This window comes from Nematostella vectensis, chromosome 14 (genome assembly GCF_932526225.1).
Source record: "Nematostella vectensis chromosome 14, jaNemVect1.1, whole genome shotgun sequence".
NCBI lineage: Eukaryota > Metazoa > Cnidaria > Anthozoa > Actiniaria > Edwardsiidae > Nematostella > Nematostella vectensis.
In genome coordinates this window covers 3362395-3386541 of record NC_064047.1, presented here as the reverse complement: position 1 = coordinate 3386541, position 24147 = coordinate 3362395, and the positions used below count along the sequence as shown (strand labels likewise).

Genomic DNA, 24147 nt, shown 5'->3' with positions numbered 1-24147 from the left:
TTTTGAGTCACTTGGCATTGTGTGGGAGGATAAAATGGCGGCGTGATTGGCCTTCTTAAAGTGTGTACCTAACCAACCTGTACTTTGCGCACATCACTTCTTCTTTAAGTTTAAGGGTCTGAACATGAGCAACGCTCAACCGCTTGCTGAAAGAATGACACAGTCAAGAACTAAACATTAGAACAGCAATACTCAATACGTTTACTAACATACTTCCTTTACGTAGAGTTGGAATAAGTTCTAAAAGTTACGATCAGATTCCCGGAACATGCATGGCGTGAGGATTACAGTACCTCGACTTTGAATAGTTTTCGTCGGTGATGAGCTCAAACTCCCAGAATTTAATGCAAGAATCGCCACTCCCCGACACGAAGCCACGCTACATGAACAAAAGAGAATGAATAAAGTTAGTACTTACAGTGATATCTCTGACAATTTACCGCGTCCCGAAGTATTGGCCACTGAAACACTATCTTCAACCTCTATTAAGTGACCACTTCCCAAAGCCCGAAGTATGGCTCACTCAAACAATGTATCTTCAACCTCTATTAAGTGACCACTTTCCAAAGCCCGAAGTATGGCTCACTCAAACAATGTATCTTCAACCTCTATTAAGTGACCACTTACCAAAGTATGGCTCACTCAAACACTGTATTTTAAACCTCTATTAAGTGACCACTTCCCAAAATCCCGAAGTATTGGCCAATGAAACAATTTCTTCAACCTCTATTAAGTGACCACTTCCCAAAGTCCCGAAGTATTGCTCACTCAAACACTGTATCTTAAACCTCTATTAAGTGACCACTTCCCAAAGTTCCGAATTATTGTTCACTCAAACAATGTATCTTCAACCTCTATTAAAGTGATCACATCCAAATTTGTAAAAAAACTTCAAAATGACCACCAACGATCGAAATCTAATACTTTATTAGCGATATTTTATTGAAATCATCTCAGTCAATTGCTTAAATAAGCCAAAGGAAGTGGATTCTTTGGGTAAAATGGGGGCGTGATTGAGCTTCTCTAAGGCATACCTTGTCAGGGGCTAGTGCAAGACACCAGACCGGTCCCTCGTGGGCGTCCACAGTCTCCAGAAGACTACCAGATGCAACGTTATAGATCTCAATTGCGCCGGCCTGAGATACGAAACAGTTAAGACAAGCATAAATCAAACAAAACTCTCCTAATTTCTTAATGATTTCTCTTTTTCTATCACAGTTCTATCGACATGAAAAATTTCAACTGGAAGACGGCTCGAAAAATGTTTGTTATTCTAGCTTCCAGACTCAATGTACTTTCACTCATCTATATACATATTAAACAATATCAGAGTGAAATAACAGAGTGTACAAAGTGAAATAATGTTATGTTATGTTACTGTATGTTACGCTAGCCATGTTACTGTATGTTATGATGCGAGTTCCTTAAAAAAAAAACTCGGAATACTAAACAACGAGTTTAACAGACGTTTCTAGCTCGCTTCCACCAATTTCAACGTTTTTGGTGGCAAACTTAATAATTGGCGCGATGAATGCAGCCATTTCTCTGTTTCGTTTGGTGTGAGTTTCCCACTAAAATAATTTCTTAGTGCGAGTCACCTATTCAGTTTAATTCTTGCTTATCGAGGGTAGCATATTTAACCGAATATACAGTTTTCTAGCATATGGCCCTCGGTTAGTAAGCACTGTCACTGGGGGTGGTCACTGCCAGAGGGTTTATTGCGTCCCCAGTGGTTCTTTTACGTCCCTTCGGTTCAGGTAAGTGTAGTGCAGCTTGAAGAGACGGGACCTCCGGTTTAGGGTCCTTATCCGAGAAGACTGGAGATTAAACTTCAACTCACTTGTGACACAAATTCGAATCCAAGGCAGGAACCCGGAAAAAATCCCCAGTTTGAGCCAGGATTCGAACCTGGGCCACAGCGCTGAGAGGCCGATGCGCTAACACACTAGGCCACTCGTGCTTCCAAGAAGCAAAGTACTCTGGATAAGCTTTGTGTAGGTGGACTGTGCTTTAATCGCAGAGAAAAGCTCAAGTCTACGATAGCCACCTTTATCTTGGGCGCCCCTAACAATGCCCTAAAGTAGGTGGAAAACTGCTGAGCGCTACATGAGGAGGCTACATGCCCTCACTTCACACTGCACTCAGCGGCGGATCAAGAAGCTCCAGTATGGGGGTGGCCGAAGGAAGGCTTCAAGAAAGGGATTCATTGTTGTTCCTTATAGTTCTTGTTATTTTTAATCCAAATAACTGAAAATAGGGGGGCAGGACACGCTCGGTCCACCCCTAGTTCCACTCCGACCACGACCACTCAAAAGGCAGACAGACGATTAAGCCAAGAAAACCCCAAGAAACAAACCAGGAGTAGGCTCTGCTGGCAGGGCAGTCCACCTTCTGTATAAACGAACAAAACTGAAGTTACACTCAAGACATCTTACCTTTGTTCCTACAATAACATGCTTGTCTCCAGGTACGAAGAAAGAGCTCAGGGCGTATCCCGTCTCCATGGTCCTGATGCACTGCTGAGACTCCCTGGTAAGAAGAAAATGAAAACCACCATGTGGATTTTCCTAGAATTTTCCAAGAAAATTTCCCAAAACCCTGATTAAAAAAATGCAGTATTTGTGTGAATATCAAAACAAACTGATTTCTTATCTCTTATCTCTCTTAAACGCGAAACCCCGCTTTAAAAGTGATAGGGACGCCCTCTTTTCACACCTCGAGAAGTTTGAAATTAGAACAATGGCGGACTAACCGTTAGGCAGAGCGATAGACACAAAATTTCATAATAAAACTCTGAATGCGTCCTTTAAAACCCAAATTACTTCCTCATCTTACTCAACTTAATGTTTCTTTCTACCTTTGCTAGTTTATATGGAACCAAATATTCGATTTCGATAAGAAAATCCGATACGTCTTGACAGCTCAACGGCTGAGCGACAGCTGAGGTGTTGCTGCTGCGGGCACGCACCTGTTATAGCGCGGTTTCGCGTTTCAATGGGCAACAAAAATCAAGACCCTTGCATAGATATCTTTTACGAGCCACCTCAATCTTGCTAAATCCGTCATGATTACTATAAATTATTATATATTTTTTGTCATTGAGCAGCATACCTGTTCCATAGCTTTATTGACTCATGGGAGCCGGACAAAATGCACATCCCATCCGAGCTGAGACTAAGAGTCCTGTTCCAACAAAGAGCACAACAAATCACAGGATGCCAGGCTTGTACAATTTTAAATTTGCACCCAAAAACCCTGGGGGCTTCCGTCTTCTATTACTTATCTAAAAATTTAAGGAACTGAACAGTAAGGGCTTAGCTGTGACCCCCTTCCAAGCTTTCTTAGTGTTTCTGAATCGTACCCTACCCCAAGTATTTCAAGGCCTGCCATGGCCCTGCGCCAAGAAGGGTAAAATTCGTTGAAAAACCAATAATAACCAAAAAGGAATAAAATGTTAGAATTTTTATATTTTGCGAAATTGTTTTTTGTTAACACAATAAGCTTGAACAAAAAGCTTGAACAATAAGCTTGAAAATGTCTTAAGTAATTTTTTAAGGTAATCCCACCGTACAACAGATGATCTTGTGTTGTTTTCAACTAAGTTCTGTACATTTTGAATAATTCTTATAAACTTTCTAATAATCAGTGATGGCAAACTCACCGTATGTCGGAGCGATGGCCAGGGTGGCTCACAGACTCGTGTAGGGTGGTGTCTATCGTTGCCGTAGATGCATACGGTACATGGTGAACCTCTAGGGTGTTGTTTTGTAGCAACACTAAAATCTACAGGAGAAGAGATGAAGACTGAAAACAAACCCTCAATATGAAAAGGTAAATTCAAAAAATATATGGTGGTATGTACTTCATGGCTTGGGATTGGTTAAGGATGTCATTTACATGGGGTTGTTGTCTATAATGGCATTCAAGTATGAAGCACATACAACTCACGTTGCTCACCTTTACTTCATCATCCATTTTTCTTATATCAAATGCTCTGCAAACAATCATCAAAAACTGAAACAGTGTTTTTCGATTTCGGCCCAACATAACAGCATAACAGAGATCATATAATAAAAAAAACACCCCTAACCAGCATAAAGAGGGAGACACAAATATCAAGAGGAAAAGTCTCAAACAGAATGACATAGAAAAAACACTCACAGCATTTTGTTGAGTGATAATATGAAGTACAGTTGAAATTGAAAAGACAGGTCAATTCCATACAATTCGTAAATGTAAGAAATCTATTTTATGGAAGTTATGAGAAGAGACAGTGAGAATTCCTTATCAGTCTTGTTCAGGCTGGATCTATCTACCAGTTTCAATACAGTTTTCTTCCGAAAATATCATCCTCACTTGATTCTTGATGTGAGTTTTAGGGAGTGAATACGGTGTAGTTCATCATCAACAGTTTGTTGGGGAATCACCATTGCAACATCCTGCAAAGAAGACACATTGGGTAAGGCTATACTGTGCATTACGGTCCTGTTGTGTGTCCAAAAATTTAAGAGTGCAATATGTTTTGTGAACTTTCCAAAGCTACCGGAATTATGCGCTGATGGGGAGATGCATATTTTACCTTTTTGAGACAACCCCGCATAATCTTGAAAATCCCACATAATCCCCCATAATTTGAAAGAAAATTGAAAAATATAAAACTTAAGTATAATGTTTTCATTTCCTAGGAATTTTCATACCATTTCAGTGGCAAAAAATCCCCCAAAACCTCAGAAAATCCTTGTAGAACGAAAGTTTACACTTGTGGTTCGAACACGACAAGGCATTCCATGCATTTGGCCTTCCCTGCGACGGCTATGACAACAAGATCGAAAAAGATGTGTTCGCGCTTGGCGATCAGTTATAATATAATTGCAATGGGATAAGCAAAACATAATCAGAGACAGATAAAAATAACATTATTTTAGACAGATAAAAATGACATTATTTCTACAGTAGCAAACGTGGTTAGAAGAGTTTACAGTGCAAACATTTGCGTCCTTAATTGACCGTGAAAGTTGGAGTTTTCACGCCCTGGTTTTATGTTTTATGAGAAACGACTGAAATGCATCAGACAGAACGCATTTTCACGCGCTGCTATTGAGTTCTGAGGTCAAATCCCATGTTTTCTACCCTTGTCGTGTATATAACAAGCCATATTATTGGTATTTACATTTTCTGAGCGAGCTTTAATCTTTAGCAACTTTTTTCAAGGTTTAAATTCTCCCTTTCCTCCTATAACATTTTTTTTTGAAAACATTGCGCCATCTGCATAATTCTAACATAATTTCCGAATTCTAGCGCATAATTTGCAAAAAAATCCCGCATAATTTCCAGAAAATCCCTGCATCATACCAGTAGCCCTGACTATCCAAACAGTAGTCCTAGATTATTTACATAATCTTATGACTCCTTAGATGGTTCTCATAATTAACATTTGCAAAGCAAAGCAAAGTTGAATAACGGCAGTAAGTAACAACAGTAAGCGGTTATAGTATATCACTTACTTCAGACACGCCTGAAGCCTCTTTTCTAAAAAAAGTCAATGTTACACAGATCAATATGTTGCTGCAGAAGGTAGAAACATTAAACGGGCAAAATAAAAAGACAAAAGAATGGACAGTTAACGAGAACCAACCTGTGACGCTTTCTTGCTTTCTTTATTTTTCGCAGCAAACTTTTCTCAACCTCTTCATCAGATGCAACTCTGAAAATCTCCAGCAAGGAGTCATTTCCCTTGAAAACAAGAAAATCTCATCAAAATTATCACATACATTAGTATGTACTGTAACTTCTTCATCCAATTTAATTAATGATCATTACCACTGCAAACCTCAATCTACAGTATCAAACATCTCAACCATCACCATGATCAGCATCATTACTACCACAATCCTTTTAATAATCATTTTTGTAGTCAGTTTGCAGTGAAAAGACTACTGTCACGAACATCAACACCACCACTACCAATATCGACACAACTATTACCACCACTATTACTACCACCACTATCACCACCACCACCATTACTACCACCACTATCACCACCACAACCATTACTACCACCACTATCACCACCACCACCATTACCATCACCATCACCACCACCACCATCACCACCACCACCATCATTACCATCACCATCACCATCACCATCACCACCACCACCACCACCATTACTACCACCACTATCACCACCACCACCATTACTACCACCACTATCACCACCACCACCATTACTACCACCACTATCACCACCTCCACTATCACCACCACCACCATTACTACCACCACTATCACCACCACCACCATTACCATCACCATCACCACCACCACCACACCACCACTACCACCATTACCATTACCATCACCACTACCATTACTACCACCACTATCACCACCACCACCATTACTACCACCACTATCACCACCACCACCACCATTACTACCACCACTATCACCATCACCATCACCATCACCATTACTACCACCACTATCACCATCACCATCACCATCACCATTACTACCACCACTATCACCACCACCACCATTACTACCACCACTATCACCACCACCACCACCATTACTACCACCACTATCACCATCACCATCACCATCACCATTACTACCACCACTATCACCATCACCATCACCATCACCATTACTACCACCACTACCACCACCACCACCATTACTACCACCACTATCACCACCACCACCATTACCATCACCATCACCACCACCACCTCACCACCACCACCACACCACCACTACCACCACCACCATTACCATTACCATCACCACCACCATTACTACCACCACTATCACCACCACCACCATTACTACCACCACTATCACCACCACCACCACCATTACTACCACCACTATCACCATCACCATCACTATTACTACCACCACTATCACCACCAACACCATAACTACCACCACTATCACCACCACCACCATTACTACCACCATCACTACCACCACCACCATTACTACCACCACTATCACCACCACCACCATTACTACCACCACTATCACCACCACCACCATTACTACCACCACTATCACCACCACCACCACCATTACTACCACCACTATCACCATCACCATCACTATTACTACCACCATCACCACCAACACCATAATTACCACCACTATCACCACCACCACCATTACTACCACCACTATCACCACCACCACCATTACTACCACCACTACCACCACCACCACCACCACCACCATTACCATTACCATCACCACCACCATTACTACCACCACTATCACCACCACCACCATTACTACCACCACTATCACCACCACCACCACCACCACCATTACCATTACCATCACCACCACCATTACTACCACCACTATCACCACCACCACCATTACTACCACCACTATCACCACCACCACCATTACTACCACCACTATCACCACCACCACCATTACTACCACCACTATCACCACCACCACCATTACTACCACCACTATCACCACCACCACCACCATTACCATCACCATCACCACCATCACCACCACCACCACACCACCACTACCACCACCACCATTACCATCACCACCACCATTACCATCATCACCACCACCACACCACTACCACCATTACCATTACCATCACCACCACCACCACCAACCCCATTACCATCCCCATCAGGACCACCAACACAACCACCATCAACACCACTGATTCCAGTGAATCACTCAAAATCCCAGAAAAATGTTTTTTTGTAGATTTGAATTTTAGAATGTTCAATAATAATAAACATCTACTGTTGTCTGTTATTTAAACACTATTAGACCTGCTTCCTGGGTTGTTTCGCTGTTATTTTTAGCACTACACGTAGGCTATGTTATTTCCTTTAGCGCTTAGACAGCATTTCTGGTCCCCCCACGGGAAATATTGCTCCTGCTGGTGAGTGATAAATCTAGTTTTGGGGAGGTGACCCATTTAGAAATTTCGCGCGTGTATAAAAATTATGCGCTTGTTCTGGAACTAGTCAAGCTCTTCACCAATTGGCTACGGTCCACGCGGAATCACTCAAGCTCTGTTTTGATTGGTTGCTATAACGTGTGAATCACTTTGGAATCAGTTGAAAATAAAATCCCGATTCTACCCCTGAGAATGTAGGCCTTTGCTTGCTTTAGCGTGTGATCTCTTGTACACATCTCTCGAACCAAAATCTTGAAAAGCAAAGCATGGCTTCACAAAATGCAGACGTTTTTGTGAAGAGCCTGTCTTCCAAAAGAGGGAGTGTTATCCTTTTAGTTATGGTGTAGAATTTGATCGAATTCAGATCCCTAGAAGTTGGAATTGATGATGAAAGTGTGGCGACCGGACGATAGCTCTTCTGAATTCTCTACGAGAATTATATGGCAATGGAAAGTGGTCGCCTTTGTAAGTGAAATACATAATGTTTTTAGCAAAACCCCTGGACAGTGTATTCTTTGTATTTTAATGGCATTTCTGTTTGCCCTGTGTTTTATTTGGGAAGATTTTCGGCTGTTATTTCAGTAAGGTAAATAGGCTAGTTAAATCACCTCTTGTACTTTCGACATTAGCGTAAGATACCACATGAGCAAAATTGACCAGTACACCAATTTTCAGTGCCTTTAATGGATGAATCTAGGAGAAACATGCAAAGAGGAGAAGTGCCAATAGATCAGCAACTAGATGGGGTAATGCACCGTAAAATTGATTAGAATTGAGAGGTCATGGAGTCAATTATTGATACGAGTTGCTGTCTGTGTGGCACAAGCTACGTTATAATGCAAGGGGAGGTTGTTTTTTATATATTACAATCACACCATTTGGATATTGCCAAGGGGTTTTCAAAGAGAATAACTGGTACTTGCCTCGCCACACATTCAAGAACACAAATTTTGTTGAATTAGGTAGGAATAGTGTGTTTATTAACTGACTAATCGAGGAATGAAGTCACTCAGTTTTAAATGACCATAAGTTTAATACAGCACCGGTGAAACTTAACCTTGAATTAATTGGATCTAACTGGATCTATCCCATCACCATCCCATCACCATCACCACCACCAACACCATTACCATCTCCATCATGCCCACCACCACCACCATCACCATCACTATTACCATCACCATTACAATCCCCATCCCCATCACCACCATCACCACCACCACCACCATCACCATCACCATCACCATCACCACCACCACCACCATCACCATCACCATCACCATCACCACCACCACCACCACCACCATCACCATCACCACAACCACCACCACCACCACTAACACCATTACCATCACCACCACCACCACCATCACCACCACACCACCACCACCATTACCATCACCACCACCATCACCATCATCATCCCTACCACTATCACCATCACCACCAACACCATTACCATCCCCACCACCACCACCACCACCAACACCAACACCATTACTATCCCCATCACCACCACCACCAACACCATTACCATCCCTGTCACCACTATCACCCTAACTACTATCTACATCTATTATCACCAACACCATCACCATCACCACTGCCATCACCATTACTATCACCACCATCATCATCACCATCCCTAAAACCACTACCATCTCCATTACCAGCATTACCACTGTCATCAACATCACTTACCAAGCATGCCAGAACTTGGCCTGTCGGGTCAGTTTGTAGTGACACAACCCTTGAGCGACTCTTTCTGGTCAGTGATCCCAGCAATTCGCAGGATACAGGTCCATGAACCTGCCAGTGAAAAGAAGAAACATACTGTAAGTATTGCCCATTGTCCACTGGGCTACCGGCATAAAACATACCAACAAACCAAGCTACCAGAAATGCCATTTTACCATCCAAGCTCACCTGATCACTTTGCAAATCAGCATCAGTTGCAGTCCGTTTGTCGCCCACAGCAGACTTGTCGTCACTGGGTGACACACTTGGTTTAACTTCCCACACTCGTAGCTCACTGTCACCACATCCTGTGACAAGCCGTCTTTCATTTCTTGCCAGTGTGAAACTCCAAACCTTTGGATTGAAGTACATTATTATTTATACAGTAATTTTTGAAAAAATAAAACAGTGTGTAATTATATGGATTAGTTCGCATCCAGAAGTTTCTCTGGTAACACATCAGTGAGATTAACTCTTCTAAATTGTGGCCATGCCTCAAACTTAAGGTCAAAATCTTCCAGATTTCTAGCTGATTGTAAATAGCATGCCTTGCTATATGTAAGTACTGTAACAGCCCCCCCCCCAATAATTTTTAAAATTTAAAGGAAATGACAAGTAGGGGGCATGTGCCCCCAATGTTTTCTTAATGTTTCTGCATTGTGTCCCCCCCCCCCTAATAATTTGAGGCCTGCTAAAGCTATGCGTAGTATTTTATTAAATGATAATAAAATTGTTTTGGTTAAGCAGATCATCTTTAATTCCCTGTAGACTTATTTTATTTTATGTACTCACTGCTGTGGCTGATGAGTGATCTTACAGTAGGGCAGGTAATGCTTAGAGCAGTTATAGCTTACTGTACCTCACTGCTGTGGCCAACAAGTGTCAGAAAGCAGTGCTGAGTATCAAGGTCCCACATCTTCACAAGCATATCCTTAGAGCTGAATACAAGAGAAAGCCATTAGTCATATTCTTTTCAATAGCAGACGTGTTATCGCTGTTAGATACTGTGCATAAGATATTCACAATGCCAAACAAATAACAGACACACTACAAAGCAAATACATGTAATATGAAACTACAGTATACAAACTTGATGACAACACCCAGTATGTAATCCAATACTGACAAACACACCAATTACACTACATTTATAACAACATCTAATAGCAGTTAGCATTGTGGGCTACCACTGTTTACCAACACTTCACCTGGTCATAGACAAACATAGAAAATATACTGTATGAGTTGTTTAAAGTAGTCTCAGTGAAAAGTTTATACTGTAGAGGAAGGTAAAGCTATCAAATGTGTAAAAAAAGCTTACCTGGTAACCAAAACACTTTTCTCTTTGAAGAACTCAAGCTGAGTGATCATCCCCTTGTGGCCTTGTAACCTAAAACAAAACAAGTAAAGATCACCACTGCTTTGTAAAGCCAGCTTTTCACTACCAGAGAAAGTGGAGAAGGAAGAAAATGAACTATTCCATCATTCTTTTCTTCTCTTCTTCGTTTTCTTCTTGCAAATCCTCCACACTGATTAACACAATGTGAAGTAAGCATCTTGCATCTTTTCCCCCTTCTCTATCTCAATTTTAGAATACATGTAAGGGAGTTTAATTTCCACCATATGTTTTATATACATTCTGGCACCCCCAGTTACACAACACAGCTCTGTGACCCCACCCCTAGACTTGCTGCTGTGTGTTAAAAACTCTATGCAAGTACAATACTAACCTGTATAATCCTGATTCATTTACCACATCCCATACAATCACATCTGTGTCCTTATAAAAGAAAGCTATCTGTTATCATTCAAGCATTCCTCATTTTCTTATTTCATATTTTTATTAGATTTAAAGTGTCTTTCGTTAATATCAAACTCTAGACCTACATGGAGATTTACAAAGTGAAGTTAAAATATATTCTAAATAAGATAAAAATAAATCAGTTTTGAAGAGAAAATGTATTCAACATCCTTGACTGTGGAGTGCAAGAGTATTTTTTGAAGAAAGGAGGTAATCCTTTGGTTGTTTATCAAATCTTTTTTTTATTTGTGAATATGTACAGTACAGCCTGGAAGAAACTTAACAGCGGCGCACACGATTTTTGTGTGTAGTTTTCCTTTGTTATGCAGGAAGTTGGCTATTGTTCGTTCGAATTTTTAGTGCAATGAGAACTATTGATAATACCAAAAATACTTTCAGCCAGCCACATGGAACGAGGATGTTTAAGTTAAAGTGTTCCGCATGTATGCATTAAAATGATGCCGTATGTTGTCCGTTCTCTGGGCTCGAGTACCACAAAACTAATCGCCTGCTCTATCAATTGCTACTTTCTTTATAACAAATTAAAGCTTAGATACAAAGGATTCTTTTTCAAGGGGTCTGTTTGATGAGCGAGTTTAAAAGCAAGAGAAAACAGTTATACACCTAGTTTAGTTGCAGTTGATATTAAACTGTCTTTGTTTGGCAAAGGCAAGCAAAGATCTATTGTCACCTCGCTCTCTGGGTTAGTGTCCGACAAAACTGCCTTACCAATTGCGATGTTCTTTATGTCAAATTGAAGTTTAGATATAGAGGACTCTTTTTCAAGGGGTCTGACTGAAACGGCGTGACTTCGCACGTTTGTTTGTTGTTGGTAAAACTCACACATTGTCTGATTGTCGTGATCTTATAATTCGCACTTATTCCTTTCGTACATCAAGAACCTCCCTCCTACGTTACTGGTTACTGAAGCCAAATTGATCCGTGAATTGTAAAGAGTAAGGCTTTTGTTGTTATTTCCGTGCGATTTCATAAAATGGCTAAGAACAGTGATATTTGAAACCGCCTTAGGCATTCTTCTGTTGTTTGACAAACTGGAAGGAGTTCAACACAAAACATTCCATTGTATCCCTTCAACACATTTTGAAGTACAAACTACTGTAACATCATCTGAGAAATATAACGACTAAAGATTTTGTAGTGATTTTAGTGTCTTCAATAATTTTTTTCGTTGTTGGAGCAAGAAAGCACCAGTTCAACACACAACCTTCGCATTTATTCCTTCTTATCAATACTTTCAATCAATACTGTTTTCTACTTTCGCTTGGTAAAACTACTTTTATTAAGCCAAATTAGGCATGAAGTTTGTAGAGATCAGTTTTTCTTGCTGATATAAAGAAAAGCTAAAGTTGTATCAGGCTTTTGAATAGCGGAACTTTTGAGTGAAATCACATCAAACGCCAAACATCCAACTTTTCTTTTTGCATACAAATGGATGGCATTGAGTTGTAGCCTCAAATACTCTCAAGGGATTCCACAGAAGTTAATGAGGCAAACAAGTACGTGTAGTTTGGTGCATGTATCCCACTCAAGGTGCGTGTAGTTTGAGGTTATTGAATCTAATTACACTCAAACTACAGGCAAAAAAAAAAAAAAAAAAAATTTGTGCACAAAATGTTATGTTCCCTGCAGGCTGTACTGTAAAATGCCAAATACATACAGAAACCCCCTCCTGTCGCCCAGGACGCCTGTCCATCATCAATGCATAATCTCTATCCCAAGGTTCATTCCTTACCCTGCTCCCTGAGGCAAGAAGACCCTCTGTGTGGTCAAACTTAAGCACGGATACAGCTGACCTGTGACCGCTGAAATGATGTACATAGGCGCAATCAATAAAAACAAACACAAAGAGGTAATCACCGTATATGGATTATGGCTAGTATAGGTTGATAAAGAGATTCTATATCGAAATTCCTTAGAGACAGACCTACAGTACTTAGTGCTAGTAATCAGTAAAAATTCAGCAGAGTAAAAAAACAAAACAAAACAATTCAAATTTGATGTACTTTTGTAGACTTCTACCTAAATTGTTTTTTATCATTACATACCTTAGTGTCACTTGACAATTTCCATGTTTAAGACCCCAGATTTTGATAGTACCATCCTCGTACCTAAATAAACAAAAATAAAACCCCTATGAAAATATAATTTCATAAAGCCTACAGTTTGGAGACTGTTAAAGAGACTGTTTTAGATACACCTTTTCCTCCCAAATTCAATGAAAAATATTACAACCTTGCTTTTTCTTGCTTGGTACTATATTTTACTATGGTGATGAAATGGTGGCTGACAGAGATTCTTAAAAAGGAACTCACCCAGCAGCGAGTGACTTGTTGTCAGGACTAATAGCCATGCCTGTCACCTCTGATTTGGAGCCTTTTAACACTAACACCTGTTAAAGAGAGTGTAGGGTAGCAGGAACCTTTAAGGGTATGGCCGAATATTGGGAAAATGTAATTACAGGGTTAAAGGGAGGGGGTATCTGAAGTGGGTACCGTGTATTTGTTAATTTTAGCAAATATTTATTGTTATGGATTCTGAAAGCTACAAGTGTTTTGTTCGCGAGATATTTTAACGTAAATCTGACCGGTAAAAAGAGTACCATTTGACCCTGTAAGATATTTTTTGGCAACACCTTCACTACACCATGTTATTCCGGTGCATGCAAAGAGATTCTGATCAAAGAGCAATATTTTTAACATCAGTTAAAACAACGGTTTAAAAGCTGTCAATCTCCTTAATAATCAAAAGGATATTTTCACCAACCTTTTCCTGTCTCCTTGTATCCCAAATAACAACATCTTCAAGAGCGGCAGCAACGGCCAAGACCCCTCTAGCCCCCTCACGGGACACAAATAGCACATTACTTTTCAGGGATCCGACAACGCCGAAGCTAGCGAGACTAGCGTAGCGTAAATAAGACTTGGTTAACACCATAGCACACAGAAATTGGTATAATATGAAAGCGTTGTTGACTACTGTTTGGCCGCCATATTGGATTTTGCACGTGTGTCAGTGGCCAAGAGTGCTACCCTCATACAAGTCCGACACAGGAACCCCAAAACGGACGAAAAAAATAGTATTGTGAAAAGTTTTATTATTTCCTAAATTATGTCCACACTATATACGCCGCTATTTCACAGGGATTGATTTCTAAACTTTCTTCAGGCTTTTTTTTATGTAGCGTTATGAGCGTTATGCAGTTTTGCTTTTGAAACACAGGCAGCCCAAGAAATGGCGCGAATGACACAACGCGCGCTCTTTCAACTAACGCGCGAAATTTGAACTTTTTTGCGTGCAGATTTTGAAGTGGATGTTTATTTTGTCTTTTTGAGAAAGGCAAACGGGAAATCCGAGGATATGTCGGGTGAAAGATCCATACAAGAAGTTGTGCTATTTTGGTTGAGCGAGAGTGGAGGCCTAAAAGAAATTGCCGATCAATGCGATCAATTTTCAGTAAATTGTCCTGAGGTAAACTTAATTTTATCCGTATTTTTATATTTATATGATTTTACTTTCGTATGAGCTTAAGTCTTACTTATATAATTATGCTTAAAAATTATGTTTTGCGCAGGGTAGAACAGTATATAGATTCGTTCTTGGTGTAGACTTGATGGAGTTACTGGAGTTTGATGGTGAGTAGCCACACATCCCGATAGTTTTCTGTTGTTGTTGTTTCTAATGTTTCTTATTTTTTGTTGGTTTTTTAATTAAACGCATTCTGGCTTTTTAACGCATTCTGAATTTTCAAAAGAAAAGAATCTAAAAGTCATATTATTTTCCTCAGAGGCTTTACTTCAGATCAAATGTCGGTTTGTCCATCAATCTGTCTGTCCATCTACTATCTGTCTTTCAGCATAAAAGAGACGTTAATGTTTTATTTACTGTTCAATTCAGCAAAATAGAAAGCGTATGTCTGTCTGTTACTCCTCAAATAGAACAAAATAGAAATTTTTTATGCCATTTCAGGATCTACACGGGACATTTATTATCAGATTTGGCTATAGAAAAGTTTGACTTTTAGATTTATGACATACCTCAAATAGAACAAAATAGAAATTTTTTATGCCATTGCAGGATCTACACGGGACATTTATTATCAGATTTGGCTATAGAAAAGTTTGACTTTTAGATTTATGACATACCAGAGTGTTCTCGATTGCCTTTTTCCATTTAACTCACTGGTACTTTATAGTTTTGTCTACAAATAGCATGCCTATTGCGAATCGGTAGTGGACTTTCCATGGTTGTGGGGGGTGTGAATGCACTGAATGCACCCCCTGTTCCCCCCTGGGTATGGGCCTGTCTTGAATGCCTATCCATACACATTTACACACATCAGTCTTTCATCAAGAGCTTCTGGGAGTGTTCATTAATTACCCTGAGGGGGATAGGGAAGGGGGGGGGGAGGTTGATTTGAAAAAAATGTGCTCCAAATTCTGAGTTATTTATTTATTCATACAGCTCAAATTGGCAACATGGCCATACACAGACCACAAGAATTAGTGAAATACTTCCAGGAGGTTTGTATTTTCATATTTTAAGGCTTTCAAACTTCCTTGCTTAAGTAAGAATGCGTCAATCTTCTTTTTTAAAAGAAGGGCAAATATAAGGGAAAATATCCAAAGGGAGATCTCTCCATAAATGTAAATGAGGAAGATTGTCTTTTCGTACAACTTCCTACAAATTTAGGCCCTTAGGGTGTGTCCAAACATTCTTTCGATTCTGTCATACATAGAGTGTCTCACACCTAAAGTGTCTCCAGACAATGAAATTTATTTTAAATTGAACCAAAAGTATTGAAAAATATTTCTTAGTAATGGTAGTGGTAGTATCTCAGGGTGAAATAACTTTGAACGCATCTAATGTGCTATCTCTTTAAGGTGAGAATTGCTGTTCACCAGTAGACTGAAAATGCTACCCCTAAGGATTAAAATTGCTTGAGTCCCCCTCCCCCATGGGAAAATAACCTGTATACTGAGATGTGTCATGCATCTGAGAACCCAACAGTTGTGGCAGATCCAGGTATTCTCCTCAAGAGAGAGGGCAATAAATGTAGTAAGACGTTTATTGTGTCTAAGATACTCTAAGGTGCTACCATACAATTGAGTCCTATCGCTCTAGGAGGCCGCCATCTTACTTCGCTCCAGTCCCCCTAGTCCCTCTGCTACTACAGGTAGCCCAATACTACAATAAACACATCATGGGTGGTAGATTTAGGTTACCTAGGGTAAAGGGAGGGGGGGGGGGGGGGGGTAAGTGTGAAAATCAAGCAGTGCCTTATATTTCTTGCTAGGTATGTTTTCTCTACATACAAGTTCTGCAGTCTGTCCCAGCAATCATCTGTCCATCACAAGTGTTGATTATTCTACGGTTCACTTCAGTACCCGGACTTTCACAGTGAGTTTTATTTTATTCTTTTCATATCATTTGGTAAGTATAGCGTGGGGATTTTGAATTATCTCAAGTTACTTATGACTATGAGAAAATTGGAATTTCGGGGAATTGGCGTGGGAGGGGTAATGAGCCCCTGGGAGATTTGGGCCTCATTTTGTCACCTGTAGTGGTGAACTGAGAAAGTTTTTCTTGACTTGTTTTTAGAAACTCAATAAATAAGATTATAGCCATAGCAGGCCTTGACTTATTGGGGGGGGGGGGTGGGGTGGGGGCACAATACAAAAACATTAAGAAACCATTGGGGGAGGCACAGCCAAGCCCCTACTAGTCATTTCCTTATTTTTGTTTTGTGGAAACGTTGTGTGTGTGTGTGTGTGTGTGTGGGGGGGGGGGGGTGCGTGTCCCCAGTGCTTCACCTCCTGCTACGGCCCTGTATTATGCTTAACGCTGGAAAATGTTTTTACTCTTTCCCTAGCATGTCAAGAGCTATATCAGGGCGTGTTCAGCACCGAGAGCTGTTTTGCTTTGTTGGCGTGGTTTGCAAGATCACAGGAGTGTCCCAGTACACGTGAGTTAGCAAAGAAGAACTTAAGCATATGCCTTTCAAAAACTATTAGAGCCCTCGAATGGTCTTTTGCAAGCATCCCGTTTTTTTTAATGCGAGACCGAGCATTTTTAGGCGGAAAAAATTGCGCGAGCATGCGAGCATTAGCCGAAAACTGCGATCACATCGAAATTTCGGGGGACCATTCGGCCCTACTATTCTTATCCTGAGTGAAATTTTGCAAACTAAACATTAAAATTCACTTTCATTTTCTCGATAAATGCTTTTAGCATTTTTGATTTGCGAAAAATCGTTCAAAAGCACTGGTACACAAGCTCCCTCATTTGTAATAGTTTTGGAGCTTACCGGTGAGCTGTACTGCAGAGGCGGGATGTTTTATTTATTTACCAGCTGGGAGGCCCGTATCGTGAAATACCGTGACCGAGGTCTCTTGAAAATACTGACGGAGGCCGAAGGTCCGGATCAAGATTCTGGATCTCACGAGAGCCAATCAGAGCGCGCGATTAAATGGATACCGGACCCCGGAAAAAATAATTCTAATAAAAGTCATGATAATAAACAAGCGGTTGACGACTGCTAAGTGTTCTGACCTGGGATTCATATTTTCTTACTTCGTAGACAAAGTGCGCGATACTATTGTCCTATATCCACCTGCGAAGGGGCGGGTAGATACTGCTATGTACGTGTACATGTGCCAGGATGCAAGGAGGCGCTGACTACTGGGTGAGAACGAGTGATTTGTTGAATTGAAATTGAATGTTTGAATTTTGGCCATCAGCATCATCAGATCACCAGTATCATCACCACCATCTGATTATCATCAATCAGCATCGATAAGCCTTTCTTGTGTAACTGCCAACGTTGTCCACGAGTTCAACTGAAAGTATCTCAATCGCCATCATCATCTCCGGCAGCATAGTCTTAATAATAATCGACTTTCTCCATCTTGAGCATTTTAACCCTTGATACAGGCTTCTACATTCAAATTAATTGTTGTTCTCCCTTTTAGAATCCATATCCTAGCGTCCTTGTCTTGTTTGGGAACAGCGCGCAGTTTATCTTACCAGGCCCGTTAGGGGGACAAGAAGAGAAAAGATATCCCCCTAAAATGCCCGATACTGTACCTTTTGCGCTATTTATAAAAGAGACAAGTATTTTAATCCTGGAGCTTGCGCAAAATAAAAATTCTTTAACCTTCCTATTTCTTACTATCTCTAACTAGAAATAAGTTCTACTGCCAGTTCTGCGACAGCCCACTACACGAGGATCCAACATGCAGGGTTCTTTCAGGTCAGTACAAGGATTGCCCTAACATCTGCAATCAGGGACAAAACTGTTGAAAATTTTGAGGCCTGAAATGCACTATCAGATGGAAATCTAAATTACATAGCATAGTGACTTTAAAATCCTCCCCTCCCCCTCCCCAACCCCCCTCCCCCAAATCAATGTTGGATTCTTTTACTGACAACCCTAGACAGCAACTTTGTATAAAGGGGAGGGGGATGTGAGTAATAAAATGTTCCCATATTGTAAATTATTAGAGTACAACTACTTTTTACATGTCTTTCTTTTCAGGTCAGTATAAGGCTTGCTCTAACATCTGGGGAGGCAAGGACGGTGGGGGTTGGGTAGGGTTGGGGGATTCTTTTCAGGTCAGTATAAGGTTTACTCTAACATCTGGGGAGGCAAGGACGGTGGGGGTTGGGTGGGGTTGGGGGACTCTTTTCAGGTCAGTATAAGGCTTACTCTAACATCTGGGGAGGCAAGGACGGTTGGGGTTGGGGGATTTTTTCAGGTCAGTATAAGGCTAACTCTAACATCTGGGGAGGCAAGGACGGTGGGGGTTGGGGGATTTTTTCAGGTCAGTATAAGGCTAACTCTAACATCTGAGGAGGCAAGGGCGGTGGGGATCGGGTGGGGTTACAGGATTCTTTTCAGGCCAGTATAAGGTTTACACTAACATCTGGGGAGGCAAGGACGGTGGAGGTGGTTGGGATTGGGGGTGACTCGGTCTATAAGGCCTGGCAAAACATTCAAACATTTTTGTGTCAAACAAATTTGTTAATGTGATATTTTCAGATAAATGTATCATCCATGTACTGGACCCGTCAGTATTGACGCATCCCACATGGAAGGAGCAGGGTATACGTCATCAAGCAATCCCAGTATACGTACGAGGTAAAACATTTCATTTGAAAACTAATTAAAAAGACTCCCTTCCAAACATCCAAGGTTTCGACCAGCACCACATTTCAACGCCTTCACCAATTGGCCACCATTAGCCATTATTGGGAAAAAAAAGTATTTGATCGATTTTGGAATTCCTGTGGCGTGAGCAAGAGAGAGAGAGAGAGAGGCGGCCTGGGGTGGCTCTTCTCTATTCAACTCGACACAGGAAGCCCAATTAATAAAAATACTGAAAAAAAATCAAGATGCACGCGGAGGAGGCTAAGGCCAATATAACCTATGATGTGTGCTAGACATTCTCTTGCCCAAGACAGTTTTAAACTAGGATGTTTGCATCAAAAATTTTTCGTTGCTGGCAGGATTCGAACCTGCGCGTTAAGATCGCATTGGATTTCTAGTCCAACGCCTAAACCACTCGACCATCGCAACCTTGGATGTTGGTCCCTACTTTTTTTAAATGGTAAAACTGCATCGAATTTGCAATTGGATCAATAAAGTATTAAAAATGTATTTGAAGAAAAAAGAACCGTTGCGGGCAGGATTCGAGCCTGCGCGTTAAGATCCAATTTGATTTCCAGTCGAACGGCTTAACCACTCGGCCTTCGCAACCATGGATTTTTCAAATAGCTGTTTTACCTCTTTGTTATTTTGATCAGGGATTCTTAAAACAAAATGTCGAAAAATGTATCGTTGCGGGCAGGGTTCGAACCTGCGCGGGAATACCCCATTGGATTTCAAGTCCAACGCCTTAACCACTCGGCCACCGCAACCTTGGATTTTTGAAATAGCTTTTTTTCTTTTTTATTTTGATCAGACATTCTTCAAACAAAATGTCGAAAACTTTATCGTTGCGGGCAGGATTCGAGCCTCCGCGGGAAGATCCCATTGGATTTCTATTCCAACGCCTTCACCACTCGGCCACCGCAACCTTGGATTTTTCAAATAGCTTTTTTACCTCTTTGTTATTTTGATCAGGGATTTTTCAAACAAAAATGTATCGTTGCGAGCAGGATTCGAACCTGCGCGGGAAGATCCCATTGGATTTCTAGTCCAACGCCTTAACCACTCGGCCACCGCAACCTTGGATTTTTCAAATAGCATATCTACCTCTTTGTTATTTTGGACAGGGATTTTTTAAACAAAAATATATCGTTGCGGGCAGGACTCTAATCTGCGCGGGAAGATCGCATTGAATTTTTAGTCCAACGTCTTAACCACTCGGCCACCCCAACCTTGGACTTTTCAAATAGCATTTTTACCTCTTTGTGTTTTTGATCAGGGATTTTTCAAACAAAAATATATCGTTGCGGGCAGGATTCGGGCCTGCGCGGGAAGATCCCATTGGATTTCTAATCCAACGCCTTAACCACTCGGCCTCCCCAACCTTGGATTCTTCAAATAGCTTTTTTACCTCTTTGTTATTTTGATCAGGGATTTTTCAAACAAAAATGTATCGTTGCGAGCAGGATTTGAACCTGCGCGGGAAGATCCCATTGGATTTCTAGTCCAACGCCTTAACCACTCGGCCACCGCAACATTGGATTTTTGAATTAGCTTCATTTCCGCTTTGCTATTTTGTTCAGGGATTGTTCAAACAAAATGTTGAAAAATTTATCGTTGTGGGCAGGATTCGAACCTGCGCGGGAAGATCCCATTAGATTTCTAGTCCAACGCCTTAACTCCTCGGCCACCGCAACCTTGGATTTTCGTCCCTACTTTTTTTAAATAATAAAACTGCATCGAAATTTCAACTGGATCAATAAAGTATTAGAAATATGTTTTAAGAAAAAAGAACCGTTGCGGGCAGGGCTCGAACCTGTGCGGTAAGATCCCATTGGATTTCAAGTCCATCGCCTTAACCACTCGGCCACCTCAACCTTGGATTTTTCAAATAGCTTCTTTTTTTTATTTTGATCAGGGATTCTTCAAACAAAATGTCGAAAAATGTATCGTTGCGGGCAGGATTCGGGCCTGCGCAGGAAGATCCCATTGGATTTCTAATCCAACGCCTTAACCACTCGGCCTCCCCAACCTTGGATTCTTCAAATAGCTTTTTTACCTCTTTGTTATTTTGATCAGGGATTTTTCAAACAAAAATGTATCGTTGCGAGCAGGATTCGAACCTGCGCGGGAAGATCCCATTGGATTTCTAGTCCAACGCCTTAACCACTCGGCCACCGCAACATTGGATTTTTGAATTAGCTTCATTTCCGCTTTGTTTTTCTGAACAAGGATTCTTCAAACAAAGCGTCGAAAAATGTATCGTTGTGGGCAGGATTCGAACCTGCGCGGGAAGATCCCATTAGATTTCTAGTCCAACGCCTTAACTCTTCGGCCACCGCAACCTTGGATTTTTGAAATAGCTTCTTTTTTTTTTGATCAGGCATTCTTCAAACAAAATGTCGAACAATTTATCGTTGCGGGCAGGTTCCGGCCTGCGCGGGAAGATCCCATTGGATTTCTATTCCAACGACTTAACCACTCGGCCTCCCCAACCTTGGATTCTTCAAATAGCTTTTTTACCTCTTTGTTATTTTGATCAAGGATTTTTCAAACAAAAATGTATCGTTGCGAGCAGGATTCGAACATGCGCGGGAAGATCCCATTGGATTTCTAGTCCAACGCCTTAACCACTCGGCCACCGCAACATTGGATTTTTGAATTAGCTTCATTTCCGCTTTGCTATTTTGTTCAGGGATTGTTCAAACAAAATGTTGAAAAATTTATCGTTGTGGGCAGGATTCGAACCTGCGCGGGAAGATCCCATTAGATTTCTAGTCCAACGCCTTAACTCCTCGGCCACCGCAACCTTGGATGTTCGTCCCTACTTTTTTTAAAAAATAAAACTGCATCGAAATTTCAACTGGATCAATAAAGTATTAGAAATATGTTTTAAGAAAAAAGAACCGTTGCGGGCAGGGTTCGAACCTGTGCGGTAAGATCCCATTGGATTTCAAGTCCATCGCCTTAACCACTCGGCCACCTCAACCTTGGATTTTTCAAATAGCTTCTTTTTTTTTATTTTGATCAGGGATTCTTCAAACAAAATGTCGAAAAATGTATCGTTGCGGGCAGGGTTCGAACCTGCGCGGGAAGATCCCATTGGATTTCAAGTCCAACGCCTTAACCACTCGGCCACCGCAACCTTGGATTTTTGAAATAGCTTCTTTTCTTCTTTTTTATTTTGATCAGGCATTCTTCAAACAAAATGTCGAAAACTTTATCGTTGCGGGCAGGATTCGAGCCTGCGCGGGAAGATCCCATTGGATTTCTATTCCAACGCCTTAACTACTCGGCCTCCCCAACCTTGGATTTTTTAAATAGCTTTTTTACCTCTTTGTTATTTTGATCAGGGATTTTTCAAACAAAAATGTATCGTTGCGAGCAGGATTCGAACCTGCGCGGGAAGATCCCATTGGATTTCTAGTCCAACGCCTTAACCACTCGGCCACCGCAACCTTGGATTTTTCAAATAGCATTTTTACCTCTTTGTTATTTTGATCAGGGATTTTTTAAACAAAAACATATCGTTGCGGGCAGGACTCTAATCTGCGCGTAAAGATCGCATTGCATTTTTAGTCCAACGCCTTAACCACTCGGCCACCGCAACCTTGGACTTTTCAAATAGCATTTTTACCTCTTTGTTTTTTTGATCAGGGATTTTACAAACAAAAATATATCGTTGCGGGCAGGATTCGATCCTGCGAGGGTAGATCCCATGGGATTTGTAGTCCAACGCCTTAACTCCTCGGCCACCGCAACCTTGGATGTTCGTCCCTACCTTTTTTAAATAATAAAACTGCATCGAAATTGAAAATGAATCAATAAAGTATTAGAAATGTGTTTGAAGAAAAAAGAACCGTTGCGGGCAGGGTACGAACCTGCGCGGGAAGACCCCATTGGATTTCAAGTCTAACGCCTTAACCACTCGGCCACCGCAACCTTGGATTTTTGAATAGCTTTTTTTCTTCTTTTTTATTTTGATTAAGTATTCTTCAAAGAAAATGCCGAAAAATGTATCGTTGCGGGCAGGATTCGAACCTGAATGGGAAGATCCCATTAGATTTGGAGTCCAACGGTTTAACCACTCGGCCACCGCAACATTGGATTTTTGAATTAGCTTCATTTCCGCTTTGCTATTTTGTTCAGGGATTGTTCAAACAAAATGTTGAAAAATGTATCGTTGTGGGCAGGATTCGAACCTGCGCGGGAAGATCCCATTGGATTTCTAGTCCAACGCTTTAACCACTCGGCCACGGCAACCTTGGATGTTCGTCCCTACTTTTTTTAAATGGTAAAACTGCATCGAAATTGAAACTGGGTCAATAAAGTGTTAGAAATTTGTTTGAAGAAAAAAGAACCGTTGCGTTCAGGCTTCGAACCTGCGCGGTAAGATCCCATTGGATTTCAAGTCCATCGCCTTAACCACTCGGCCACCGCAACCTTGGATTTTTGAAATAGCTTCTTTTCTTTTTTATTTTGATCAGG

At 41.0% G+C, this 24147-nt stretch overlaps 1 protein-coding gene and 12 non-coding genes across 13 annotated transcripts in view; all 13 read right to left on the bottom strand.

Moving 5' to 3' along the window:
• LOC116610003 (WD repeat-containing protein 3) overlaps nt 1-14532 on the bottom strand; it is a 36248-nt gene extending 21716 nt beyond the window's left edge. Inside the window, exons 1-19 of the mRNA XM_048721859.1 lie at nt 14277-14532; nt 13826-13902; nt 13559-13621; nt 13246-13315; nt 11422-11471; nt 11013-11081; nt 10551-10629; nt 9881-10045; nt 9656-9763; nt 5636-5733; nt 5505-5529; nt 4357-4439; nt 3958-3994; nt 3662-3783; nt 3112-3183; nt 2436-2529; nt 1035-1136; nt 294-379; nt 78-146 (exon numbers count right to left, since the gene is read on the bottom strand). Coding sequence (XP_048577816.1) covers nt 78-146; nt 294-379; nt 1035-1136; nt 2436-2529; nt 3112-3183; nt 3662-3783; nt 3958-3994; nt 4357-4439; nt 5505-5529; nt 5636-5733; nt 9656-9763; nt 9881-10045; nt 10551-10629; nt 11013-11081; nt 11422-11471; nt 13246-13315; nt 13559-13621; nt 13826-13902; nt 14277-14447 — 1640 coding nt within the window. The 5' untranslated portion in view covers nt 14448-14532. The remainder of the gene's footprint in view (nt 1-77; nt 147-293; nt 380-1034; nt 1137-2435; nt 2530-3111; nt 3184-3661; nt 3784-3957; nt 3995-4356; nt 4440-5504; nt 5530-5635; nt 5734-9655; nt 9764-9880; nt 10046-10550; nt 10630-11012; nt 11082-11421; nt 11472-13245; nt 13316-13558; nt 13622-13825; nt 13903-14276) is intronic.
• A 5815-nt stretch (nt 14533-20347) lies between these two features.
• Nucleotides 20348-20429, bottom strand: Trnas-uga. The gene has a single exon. It is a non-coding gene; the product is annotated as a tRNA-Ser (tRNA).
• A 228-nt stretch (nt 20430-20657) lies between these two features.
• Nucleotides 20658-20739, bottom strand: Trnas-aga. The gene has a single exon. It is a non-coding gene; the product is annotated as a tRNA-Ser (tRNA).
• Nucleotides 20740-21113: 374 nt separating this feature from the next.
• Nucleotides 21114-21195, bottom strand: Trnas-aga. The gene has a single exon. It is a non-coding gene; the product is annotated as a tRNA-Ser (tRNA).
• A 259-nt stretch (nt 21196-21454) lies between these two features.
• Nucleotides 21455-21536, bottom strand: Trnas-uga. Its single transcript has one exon. It is a non-coding gene; the product is annotated as a tRNA-Ser (tRNA).
• Nucleotides 21537-21761: 225 nt separating this feature from the next.
• Trnas-aga lies at nt 21762-21843 on the bottom strand. The gene has a single exon. It is a non-coding gene; the product is annotated as a tRNA-Ser (tRNA).
• A 382-nt stretch (nt 21844-22225) lies between these two features.
• Trnas-uga lies at nt 22226-22307 on the bottom strand. Its single transcript has one exon. It is a non-coding gene; the product is annotated as a tRNA-Ser (tRNA).
• A 259-nt stretch (nt 22308-22566) lies between these two features.
• Nucleotides 22567-22648, bottom strand: Trnas-uga. Its single transcript has one exon. It is a non-coding gene; the product is annotated as a tRNA-Ser (tRNA).
• Nucleotides 22649-22722: 74 nt separating this feature from the next.
• On the bottom strand, nt 22723-22804 carry Trnas-uga. The gene has a single exon. It is a non-coding gene; the product is annotated as a tRNA-Ser (tRNA).
• A 231-nt stretch (nt 22805-23035) lies between these two features.
• Nucleotides 23036-23117, bottom strand: Trnas-uga. Its single transcript has one exon. It is a non-coding gene; the product is annotated as a tRNA-Ser (tRNA).
• A 70-nt stretch (nt 23118-23187) lies between these two features.
• Trnas-aga lies at nt 23188-23269 on the bottom strand. The gene has a single exon. It is a non-coding gene; the product is annotated as a tRNA-Phe (tRNA).
• Nucleotides 23270-23339: 70 nt separating this feature from the next.
• Nucleotides 23340-23421, bottom strand: Trnas-aga. The gene has a single exon. It is a non-coding gene; the product is annotated as a tRNA-Cys (tRNA).
• Nucleotides 23422-23519: 98 nt separating this feature from the next.
• Trnas-aga lies at nt 23520-23601 on the bottom strand. The gene has a single exon. It is a non-coding gene; the product is annotated as a tRNA-Ser (tRNA).
• Between the last annotated feature and the right edge of the window lie 546 nt (nt 23602-24147).